At 27.1% G+C, this 12910-nt stretch overlaps 1 protein-coding gene across 2 annotated transcripts in view; it reads left to right on the top strand.

Moving 5' to 3' along the window:
* LOC145844653 (protein phosphatase 1 regulatory subunit 12B-like) overlaps positions 1–12910 on the top strand; it is a 40002-nt gene that overhangs the window by 1163 nt on the left and 25929 nt on the right. For both annotated transcript variants that reach the window (XM_082952056.1, XM_082952055.1), the window contains exons 2-9: positions 1616–1746; positions 2186–2310; positions 7010–7181; positions 7972–8116; positions 8335–8415; positions 8738–9040; positions 11606–11666; positions 12662–12822. In XM_082952056.1, coding sequence (XP_082808182.1) covers positions 1616–1746; positions 2186–2310; positions 7010–7181; positions 7972–8116; positions 8335–8415; positions 8738–9040; positions 11606–11666; positions 12662–12822 — 1179 coding nt within the window. The remainder of the gene's footprint in view (positions 1–1615; positions 1747–2185; positions 2311–7009; positions 7182–7971; positions 8117–8334; positions 8416–8737; positions 9041–11605; positions 11667–12661; positions 12823–12910) is intronic.

The following is a 12910-nucleotide window of genomic DNA, read 5'->3' as shown; positions in this document are numbered from 1 at the left end:
ATTACCCAAACTTTATATAGCTTAAGAAGTCTGCAGTTATAGATCAGTATAAAAAATACTTTTGTAATAAAAATTTATATCGAAAAGTTTTAAATAAACTAAAAGTATTGTTTAACAGTTACGTGATTATTCACAAAGTGACTAATAACTGTTGTTACACACAAACTGCAGTTGCAATAGTTGTTCTTGATTTTTCTGCCTTAATGCTAATTATGTGTGCAAACAAAGATTCAATATTTTAGATCGCCAGGTCTGTAAAGAAAACTTTTAAATATTGTAACCATAAAAGCAACTTTTCAGTTAACACTGATTTACTCAGGCTATTTTTTGTTGATTTCAGATAATGTTTTTTTTTGCTATAGAAATAATTATCTTGTTATTCAAAGTTTAAGTTTCAGACTTATGTTTGTTGTAACAGATCAACTTAAAGTTTTAGTTTTATTTCTATGTTAAATTTATTAAACAGGACATAAACTTAGCAAGCAGCTTCTTTTTGCCATTTAAAACCTTTTTTTTTGTGTCATATAAGATAACAAATTTGAAAAGTTTTGTAGCCTTCTCATGAAAGGATCAAATTAAAAAAAAACTAAAAACTTAAAAAAAAATCTTCTCAAACAGTTTTCAAGCAATAGTTCTAAATTTTTCGCAGTCTAATCACATAATTATAAACAATTGTATTGTAGGAAATTTTTAAATTTTATGCAGTAATAGCTTTTTTAATGAAAAAAAGGTTTTTCTATTTAAGTTATTTTTTTTTGTTAAGAATTTCACAACAAGTTTTTCTTATAAAGCAAGATACATTATTTAAAAATTTCAAGTTAGTTGTCAATAATAAATAAGAAAATATATTTTTAGTTAATTATTCAAATTTTCCCAAAAATTGAAAAATAAAACTTTTCTACTTTCTCTAGTAAATTTTAATGTATTAGAAAATTTTTATTAAACTAATTATATCTCAAACCTTTACAAAAGTTTTTTGTTCTGTAAAAAGCACTATTTAGTGTATAGTTTAAACGTTAAATTTCTATTCTAATAAAAATGTTGTACACCCATATGGGCTTAATTATAGTTTATAGTGATAAATTAAGTCGTACAGTTTATAATGAAATGTGAAAAAAGCTCCTGGATGAAATAAAGAAATTAAAAAAAACTTAATTTATTAAATATATTAAAAAAAATCACTTTTAAACATTATTACCAATTTGAATTATCATAAAAGTCAGTTTTTATGTGTAACATTGTAATATATCAAAAAAGGAGAAACTACAAGTAGCACCTTCAATTTACCAGTTTTTGACATAATAAGTTTTACTCTTATAATTGTTTTTTTTAATTAGCAGTCTCTAAAATTTAAGTTGCACTTTTCTGAAACTTTCTGCAACATTGTTTTATTCTATTGAGCGGTTGCTCTCTAAACCAAAAATGTTTTCAAGTAATTTTCCAATTGTAAAACAAACTTTCTAGTTATTTTTTTATCAAGCAGGTATCAAATGTTTACTATAGGAGTATAATTGTTCTAATGTTTATTAACGGTTATAATTGAATTACTTATAAACATTTTTTTCTGGTCTGAATAGAGTTTTTCAATTCATTATTATTTATTTAATATTTTCAGGCGTGCATAGACGACAAGCTTCACGTGGTTAAGTTTCTGGTTGAAAAGGAAATTCAGGTGGACCAGCAGGACAACGAAGGTTGGACGCCATTGCACGCAGCAGTTTCTTGCGGGTTCCTCGATATTGCAAGGTTTTATATTGAATACTCTACTGGGGTAGTTAGAATATTTCATTAAATTTGCATGCTTGGCAAAAATTAACTCTTTTGTTTTAGTTGTTGTATTTTAGCTTGTAACTTTAGCTTTTTATGTTAGATTTATTACACCATCTAAGCTTTATCTTCTTTTAAACTTATAAATTTAAAACATAGTTTCTAAATAAAAAAGTATGATAACTACTGATTTAATATACTTTTGAATTTTTTTATTGTAAGAGTTTTTAATAAAACAAAAAGTAATTATGTTGAAAAAAACCAGTTTCTTTGTAGATAAAATGTATTGAAAAATGTAATTACCTTTAACATTTCTATAGTGTTAACAGTTGAAAAATGCTCTAATTGTTGTATTTGTTATTAAAGTTCAGAACTTATTTGAATATTAACATTTTTTGAAAACCAAAATGTTTTACAGATTCCTCGTCAAGAATGGTGCTAATGTTGCGGCGGTGAACTCCGAAGGGGAAATCCCTCTAGATCTTGCTGACGAGGAGGATATTCAGATGAAGGAGTATTTGAACAGAGAGGTCATCAATCAGGGTGAGACCATTTTGTTATATTATTTAATTTTTATTAGGATTTAAATAGGGCTGTGGTCATAAATCAGGGTTAGATCATTTTTTTATAATGAGTTTAAAACTATTTTCTGGATCCTGATATAGAGGTGTTGAATCTAAAGTAAATTTTTAATTTTTTTTGGTATCTTTTATTAATATCTTGAAACAGTTGTGGTTGATCAAGTTTTTGAGCTATTTTTAGTTTATTTATTTATATTTAGTTATGACTGTTTTTTAATCTAAAGTGATATAAGTTGTTTTATTATCCTCTTTATTGATATCTGAACTGAGATGCTATAAACCAAGACCAGTTAGTAAAATGCTGTTTAGTGTAAAAGTATAAAAAGTTAATCTTTATTTTAGTGGTCAACCATGGTGGTTAAACAAGCAGTATAAAAAATACTAGATTATTACCCTCAGTACTCAGAATGCAGTAGTACATTTTACCAAAAGTAATTAGTAAGAAGCATTGTATTGGAATGAACTACTTGGCTTGCTTGTTTAATTACATTAAGTAAAACATAAGTATGTTTTGGCAACGCATCAGAATTGTATAAGCTGACACTTTTGCACAAATGTGCTGCCAGGGTGTTTTGGTTTAATTAGTTTGATTTGTCCAATTACAAATCGCATATATAAACACGTTTCAGTGTATAACTTTTTTGATAGTATGTACTTTATGTATACAATATTTATTCTAAAAGTTCAAAATAAGTACTTCAAACTAAGTACTATCAGCCGATCATTAGGTAACAAAAACACAACTATATACACAAATTAAGTTAAGTAATAGAATTTTTAGAATGTAGCTGATTGTAAAACTTGAATTAACTAACTTTTACACTTTTACACTGTCTGTGTTTATTTTATTTTAAATATTAAACACTATCATGATATTTTTAAGATTTTTTAAAATAAAAGTGTATTATAATAGTTTAAAGGTATTTAATAAAAGATAGTTTAATTGAAAACTTTAGAGTAAAATTTAAATTTTTGTTCGTTTTATTATCTCTTAAATTCTCTAAAATTTTCTTTCAACTATAGAAAAAATTGCTTTAATTATAAAAAAACTTTTCAATTGTTTATGTTTTACAAGACTGCTTGGCACTTATGTAAGGTTAAGTAAAGTACATGTTTATGTTTTTATGAAAATTGTTGGAAAACAAAAGTTGTACCTCACACATTGCAAATGATAAATAAAGTTGTTAAAACAAAATATATTTTTATCAGAAAGTACTTGATGGCCCATGTATCTTTATTCTGAATTATGTTGCAAATAAGTATTCCATTTCACAAGTACTTGTTTACATTTTAGTTTAAGCAATTTTTTGCTAAATATAAAATCACAAAAAGTATCCACCATATAAACTAGTTGTGTTTAAAGTTGTTCATATTTATATTGCTTACTAAAAAAATCATGGCAAAAATAAGTAACTAAAACGAATGGTGTTGATAATAAAAGCTCGAAAGCGATTAAATTACACAAAAAAGTCAAGAAGCAACTGCGCAACTATTAAGCCGCTATCACGAGCGTTTCAAATTACAATGAAGTTAACAGCTTCGCAGCTTGAAAGCAGTTGCCTTTGTTTCAATACCAACAGCAGCTTCTTTACCTGGTCACGTGACCTCGAATATGTTTGTGAAATTTCACGCTTGATCGCGCGCGACGAGCACAGACCTCGGTGTTAATTTCATTCTTCCACTTCTTCGCTGCGTGCTTTTGTTTTTGTTTTCTTTTTATTTACTTCGCACCGCCTCGGGCCTTCGCTTTGATGTTGCGAAGCCGAGGTATTGGAATTTGTGCTGTGGATGTTACAAATAAAATGGAGATTTTTCTAAAAATTTTAACTGTTAAATTTGATGTTTATCGTGTCTATCTTTTTGTTTTAATTTCTTTAAATAAGTATTTTTTATAAATTTCGAAGAAATGTTTTTTTTTTGAGATTTGCAAGTTTACTACTAGATGTAAATTAAATACCAACACAATTTTTAAATATTATATTTTGTAATTGCTTGTGTAAAAAAATGAGATGTTTTAAAGCTACAGTAAGCTTTAATAGATATATCTTACATGTTTTTAACACCGAATTTAAAATATTTGACCTATTACCCACAAATATTGTAAAATTTTACATGTCAGTTGTTCAGTTTTAAACAACTTTAAACTTTTACAAGTTTTCTTATATTCAAAAATAGTTGTTGAAATTTTTTTAGCTTAGATTCTGAACTTTAATTGGTCTTTGAACCTTAATTAAAAATCAACTTATACTGTTAGTTTTTATGAAACAAAAGAACAACCTTTTTTAAATGTTAAGTTTAAAGTTTATAACTGAAATACTAAGTCTTCATATTCCATTAATTCAAGTAGAAGTTTAGCTTGCAACATTCCAAACTTATAAAGTTAAATTTTGCCGACTAGTGCCTTAATACACAGAACAAAAGTGTTTCGAAACTGTTTCTCATTTGCTGAACAAACATTTCAAACATTGCACAATGTACCAAAAAGAAAGATACAATAAAATATCAGTTTGTGTCTTTCTGAAAGTAAATATTTCATGGAAGTGTTGTTTTTTCTTGCAAAACATGTGTGTGAAAGTTCCTTTATTTGTATTTTTATGTATTTTCTATATTGCCAGTTGTGTCACTAGCTTCTTTGTTTTCTTTTTAAAGTAAAGATTGAGAAAATGTGTTTAAAATATGTTGCTGTAAGGTTAAAAGTTTACTTTTTTATGGTACATGTACGCCAATTTTTTTAATTTTCACTGTATTGTAGCTACTTTTTCAATGTCTTTTTTAAAGTTAAATGATAAAGTTTATTAATGTAATGTTTTGAAATGTTGTTTATACAATACTGGCTAACACAACATGGCAAACCAGTATCTTGTATGACTAATCATTTTATATGATTACTTTATCTGTTTTTAAGATGTACGCCTGTCTAATTAGTATGAATCTTATCTGTTACCATTGCGTTTCCATTAGTAAAGTTTCTAATTAAACAATTGCTTACTTAAGACATTAAAGTTATGCATTCATAATATGTGTTCGTTTGATTCTTATTCATAGACAACTGGTAGCGTTTTATAACATTTGATAAAAGCTTAGTATTATATTTTGTTTATTATGCTTATCTTAAATAATATACTTATTTTTTTTACATTTATAGCATTTTGTTCGTTTCAATAACTTGTGTTAATTTTTTGCCTATTGCTCTATTATGGACATTGTAACAATTGTTATTTTTGTAAAATCTTCAATAATAAATGTTTTTACCATTGTACGGTTTAGATTATTAGATGCTTTTTACTTTTTTAACTATAAACACAGGGCATTACTGTAAATTTTATTAAAGCTGTTTAATTCTATTTTGGTTTTTACTTTTCAAAAAGGACACATTTTCAATTAAGTTTAACTATTGATAATTAAACACTTCAAGCGATGTCTTTAACTTTACATTTTTGTTTTTCTTATAAGACAAATCATAAAGTACTAGAAAGAAAAGTAACTAAATTTTTTTATTATTTAAAACTTAATTCATTTGAATTTGGAATAAGTTGTTTCAACGAAAAAAGTTCTATTAATTTTGTCTCAAATTAGTACCTTTTATTCTGCTAGCTGTTTTACTAACAGTAAGCATATTTTATAAACGTTGTATGTAAATATGTAGAACTTTTAACATTTAGACTTATGCATTCTCTATTCAACAACTTAAAATTTATTTTTAAACTTTAATTGTTTTACAAGTTGACAAGTGAAGAGAAAACTTTATGTAAACTTCATCATTTAGTGTCTATTTATAGTTGAATAAATATTTGTTTCATGATGTTAACTGCTGTTATTATGATTTTCTCTACCGGTAAAAGTATATTGAAGATTCTCAAGAAAAAAACATAAATAAAAATAGAATGAAATTTTCTTTCTTTTAAATTGTAGATGTAATAGCTCAAACGCGACCTGTTTTACAACAAACAAACATGTATTCTGAAGACAAGTCACATAAAAATTACAAAAGTGTTTTGCCAGACACTGGTTTTAGAAATAAAACAATCAGACAAAAGTACAACATTAAAATAATACTTTGGTTAGTTAATTTTTGATCATTTTTTTCGTGACGCCCACCAATAATGTCACCCAAATGACGGTGATTCAAAGCCGTAATAGTTGAACTTTGTAAGATTTCATTAAAATAAAGAAAGATTTTATAAACTTGCAACTCCCATGATTCGTCATCGATAGAACAGTTATTTGTAACACAAAAAATTCATACATAATTTATATTAGTATGATTTTTTCTGAATACAGTGATAGTTTCAATAATATATAATATATATTTAAACAGTATAATAAACTTTTATTTTAGCTTTAAACAAGCTTCAAACTTGCACACAAGACTAAACATTACTTTAAATATTCAAAAGTTAACTAAAGTTCTCAACTCGATCTTTTGCCATGGAAAAATAAGGAATACAACCAAATTAAATCTAGAATATGTAGAAAAAAATTGAAAATTCAACATATCACACAGAACTTGATATCGAATCAGCGAAGAAAAATTATTTTGATACTGATATTAAAAATACACGAATGGCTTAATAAATCAAACAAGGATCAAAATAAATTTGTTAAACCTACAATAAAATATAACATAAAATTTACAAAATATAAGCTTTTTTTTAATGCAGGACTCGACATCGAATCAGCGAAGAACAAGGAGCGCAAGATGATGATGGCCGACGCTCGCCACTTGATGTCGCTGAAGCAGAAGGGAGAAAAGCTGACGACTTACCAGCACCCCAAATCGGGTGCCACTCCGCTGCACGTGGCCGCCGCCAAGGGATACAACGAAGTCATGAGGTAATTTGCTATTTTTATTTTTGTAATTTTAATAGATTTATTTTACCAAATCAGAAACCAATCGTTTGTTTTTACTATGTTTTATTTATTTGAAGTTTTTGATTGGAGTTTGTAGCTTAAAAGTTTATTTAAACAGCTATAACATTTTGTTATTTACTAAATGATCGATTGTATATATAAAAGTTTGGAGAGAGTATTTTAACTTTAAAATTATAAACTAAAACAATTTTGTTTATTGTAGTTTTTTTTGTACAAATGTTTAACAAGGACTTGAAAAAAGTTGAAATGTCGTCATAAAATAAACTCTCTGTTTGTGTACGGATTAGCAGTAATAAATTGTTCGTACAACAGGTACGATTGATTAGATACAAAAAACCTATCATTTACAGTATGTTTTTTTAGTTTTTATTTTAAAACATTTTTAGAGTTGCATTTTAATACCTTTTCAATATTTTTTAACACTTAAGGAAAGTTTTTTACCTTTAATTTAATTTTATATCAAAAATGGACAAAAAAAAACTATAACTTCTAAAAACCTGTACTTTAATTACTAAATTAAGTTTAAGATTAGACAAAATTAAACTTTACGTATAGAATATAAACTTGTTAAAAGTTTAACAAAAAATATCACAGGAGCTTATTGCAAGTGGGAATGATATGTTTTTTTGTGATTCTTAAAAATTTTGCTATGTGCTTTATACTTTTCTGATGAAACGTGTGTTAAACGTTGAAACTTAGTAAACAATGCGAGAACTAATTGTTTTTTGCATTATTTATATACATATCACAGATGTCTACTGCAAGTGGGAATGGACGTGAACGCGCTGGACAACGACAACTGGACGCCGTTGCACGCCGCCTCGCACTGGGGGCACGAGAAAGCCGCTAAAATATTGGCTGAAAACGGCGCCGATTTCGATAAAAAGAGCAAACTGGTCAGTTTTAATATTATTGTTTAGTATTAGTTTTGTTGGTGTTGCTTGCTAAAGAATTGAGTGTTGCAGTTTTGTTACGTTGAAATTTGTTGAATTTCTTCTCAAGTGTGATAATTTTTTATAAGTTTGAACCTTTACTATTGCCATTTTTTCAGATCTTTTAAAATTTAGTTAAACTGTTTGTGATTTAGAATTCACATTTTAAATACGATTTCCAGGGCCAAACACCGTTCGATGTGGCGGACGATGAAATGATCAAGTACATGGACAGACTGAAAACACAGCAGCAGTTCGCTTCCGTTAGTTTCATTAGATTTTATTGCACGTTTGTAGTGTTAAAAATAGAATTTTGTTGCAAATTTTATAGGTGAATAAAGTGTTAATTTTAAGCAACCAAAACTTAAAATACAGTATAATTTCCAAAAACTTATTGTTTATAAATTCGCTTCAAGTTAAGTTTTAAAATAAAAAGTTGTTTCAGACACAAGTTTTCACAAACATAATTGAATATTTGTCAAACTTTTAACTGACTTAAAACATGAGTTGTTTCGTAAAAACTTCAATTTAGCGTTTGCGATTCTGAAACAAATTAATATTGTATTTAATAAAAATTAATTACAGACGCAAAAGCCTCCGCTGTCGCGTCAGAACGACGTCATCAAGCGCGCCAAGATCTCCCCGCAGGTCGATGACGTCAGCGTGTCGTCACAGTCGGATTCGGAGGAGTCGTCGTCGTCATCGGACGTCGCCGTGACGACCAACCAGACCCCGACCCACAAGTCGCTGACGCAGGCGTTCGCGGCCCCCTCGCTGCAGAGGAGGGAGCGGCCCAAGTCGATCCACGTGTCGAGCCCCGTGAACTCGGCGGGGTTCGACCACGAGACCAGGAGGCAGATGGGGGTTTCCGATAAACCCACAGTCGTTGTTAGTTTTAAGTTGATGTTTTTTATAGTTTAATACTTATTATATTTTCAATCTATTATAAAGTTTACAATTGTTTTGTTCAAATCTTACACTAAATTTAGTTAAACCCACAGTTGATAGTTGTTAGTTTTCAGATGATATTTTTTATATTTAGTTTTAATTCTTTTCTTATATTAATATGAACAGGGTTGCCACTTTACCTGGAAAAACCTGGAATTAGACAATTTAGGCTAAAATTACCTGGAAAAACCTGGAATTTGAGAAATTTTGAAAAAAACATGGAAAAACCTGGAATTTTGATCAAAAAACCTGGAAAAACCTGGAATTTTTAATAATTTTAACATTTTCAGTTGTAAAATTTTGATTTGACACAAAAAATCTATCAAATAATTAAGATTTTTTGTCATCATCCAATTTTTTTTTAATCAAAAAACACATTTAAAGTAACTTTACAGTATCTTTTCAATATTTTTATACTATTTAACAAAGTTTCTTAAATATAAATTAAATTAAAACTAAAAATAGACCCCAAAATGTGTACTTTTAAAAACCTGGAAGAAATTTGGAAAACCTGGAAAAAAAATTGAAAAAACGAGTGGCAACCCTGTATGAAGAGAATCTTACTAATATTTTGTTCTTTAACGCTCGTTAAACCCACTGTCGTTGTTAGTTTTCAGCTGATGTATTTTGTAATATGTTTATTATATTATTAATAAGTTGTAAAGCAGATATTAGACTACATAACTTTCATAATAATAGCCTTGTTATATTTTTAATTATATATGAAGCTTACAAATATTTTATTTTTTCGTGCCTGATAAACCTACTGTTGTTGTCATTTTTAAACTAATTTCTATGATTAAAATACTGGTAGTTTTTAATATGGTTTTGTTTTGTTTCATATTTAATTGTATAAAACTTAGAATAAAAAGTTTTTATATATAAAAATTACTCCCAATAAATATAATGATGTTATTATTGTAATTTTTTACAATTATTTATTGTATATAAATATATGTTTTTGTCTGCACAGTATTTTTATAAAAGGATGTTAGAATTAGCATAAAAGTTTTTAATTTGTTAAAACTGATCTTTTAGCTATGTTAGTGCTATTTAAAAGTATCAATTTTACTTTACACAGTTAAATTTAAACTATCAAGTTGTAATAAATTTTAATTTATATCTATTACAAATACTTAAATTTTATTCTACTCTGTAAAGAAACTTGTGTGAATTTATCAGCGTAACTAAAACTATAACTTTCTGATCTGTTTACTATCGAAACAGAATTGTATGGTACTTGAGATATTGTTGAAATAGTGCGATTTAAATGATTTATCACAATAAAGTTCTATTACATAACTTTAACTTGAACCTTTGTCAATGGAATATTGTAGTGTCTTTTGTAGTGTTTTGTAGTTCTGGTGTAGTTTGAATAACTAAATTTATTTTTATTTTTTATCAAAGGTTTTTTATAAGGGTTACTTTATTTTAATTTTGCTAAGTGGTGAATTATATATTATTTCTAATAAATAATACTATGAAGTAAAATTTTTAGAAAAAATAACATATAAATATTTAGATTAATACCTCTTTATACTTATATTGTTAGTATTGCTCAATAAGAGTGTATTATTGTGCAAATAGTCATTATCAACTTTAAACAGCCCTAATGTCACTTTTAATCCAATTATGATAATGTCAAACAGAATTATCTTTAGTTTTTCAAGTAGGTTTACTTTTAATCCCGGTGCAAATAACAATAATTACAAAAAAATAAGCCGAGCACTTTGAAAGCACTTGAATGTTTCAACTAACAAAACTTTAGCCCTGCCAAGTTTAAACAGATAAAATAATTTTATTAACGCATTGAATAAACAGTCGCTTGTTTGTTCGAAAGTTGCATTTTATCGACGAATGTGTGCTCAAATAAGAATAAACAAAATACCTTTCACTCTTAAATAAAAGTGTTTTTTATTTGACATAAAAACTAAATAAACAACCAAAACATGAATTGGATTTTTTCAAGTTCAACTACTGTTTGTCCTAATGAAATTTTGAAATACAATGTTTTTAATTAAACTATTTTGATATGTAGTACTCAATTAATAAAATCTTTATACTATTTAGAAACAAATTGCAACTTTCCAGTCTACAAAATTTTTGATTTATGAATACGTTTTCGTTTTTTCACACTCAAAAAGTTATGTAACATTGTTTTTAGTTTGCAAAATTGCAAATAATAAACTTAGTAACACTTTCCTTGTAACATCAACAAACACAAATATTAAAATAACAAAAACATTTTTATTAATATTTGTCATCTAAAGAATGTTGAAGTAAGTTGTTAGAATGTTAGACTAATATCATCTTTAAAATAGATAAATAAATGAAACTTAAAAAAATATTAGAATAAACATTGGTCATTTAAAGAATGTTGAAGTAAATTTTATTTTGGTTCAAGAAATTGTTAGATAAAATGTTGTAATGTTTCCTAATAAAACTTATTAATTTCTCTTGTATGATTGACAATTTAATTTTAATTAATTTCGTTAATTTCAAAAGGTGCAGCCCAACGAAAGAAACGAAAATCTCAGCTTGCCACTCTTCAGAAACGCTTCTACAAGTTAGTTTAAATTTTTTATTATTTATTGTTAATTACTTGTAGGTAAAAAACCTATTTTATATAAATATCATATCTCATGAAATTGAAATTAATCTGTATAATAAAAAGAGTTTGTATTGTTTTTGAACTATTTACTACAAGAAAAAATAGTTTGCTGAATTTTAAGTTCTTAAAACATGTGTGTTTTTTATTGTTCGTGTTGTATTTTTATGTAGCGTTTATATTTAAGTATATAGATTACTAAGGCTACTGAAACCGAATTTGTTTTAAACTTAATGTCAAACTAATGTTTTTGATTTTAAAATTAGTTTTAGTAAACGTTCTTACTAAACTCACATGGAAAGTTAATAAGTTATAGTTACTATACGTTTTCAATAACTTCAATTCTACTAAAGTATTTTTATGCATAGAACTACTTTATTTATTCAAATAAACATCTGTGAAGTTTGCCATCAAATTGTAAAATTCTTTTTATAGACAATTTAATACTTTTGCTAAAATAAAAACAGATAAAAATTTTAAGCATTGAATTTTCATCTTTGACTCAAAAACTTATAATTAGAGTTTAAACCTATAACGCTTACTTTAACACTTATAATTAGTAACTGATAAAAGGCTCTTATTTTTTTTTGCATTTGGTTATGTTAAAAAATTGTTTAATCGGATAATTTTGACTTACTATTTTATTTTCATTCTTTAGTATTCATAAGTAAATTGCCTGTACGTTAGCGCTGAGCGACCACTCAAATCACTTTTATTAAGCTAATTCAACTTACCACAATTGGATTGAGAATTAAATTGTTAATACGCGTTCTACCTCAACTAATAAATTTATTTGGCTTAATTTATTGACTGAATTAATAAAACCCGTTATATTTTATTTAAAAAAGTTGCAACCTTGAAATTTTACTGTGGACGAAAATAAATCAAATAAAAAAAACTTGAAATAAATTGAATTGAAAAAACTAGTTAATACTTTTCAATACTTTTAACAGGGTTGCGGAAGACGGAGAGCTTCGACGACAAGAAGTCAACTGCGGGGTCGACCCCAATGTCGGCGGGCCCCAGAAGCGTGTTGGGGATGAGACACAGCGGGGACGGCGACATGACGACCACCCCAACGTCCGTTGCTAGGCACCGGTTCCAGTCTGAGAAGGTAATGAAATGTATTTGAAATAATTTTACAACCTTAATATGTCGCGGACTTGTATTTTGATTGAGAAATTTGTTATCCAAATTGAATA

The sequence above is a fragment of the Thalia democratica genome, chromosome 9 (assembly GCF_965202585.1).
Source record: "Thalia democratica chromosome 9, ktThaDemo2.hap1.1, whole genome shotgun sequence".
NCBI lineage: Eukaryota > Metazoa > Chordata > Thaliacea > Salpida > Salpidae > Thalia > Thalia democratica.
Note: the sequence above shows the minus strand (reverse complement) of the source record. Positions and strands in the feature narration are given on the sequence as shown.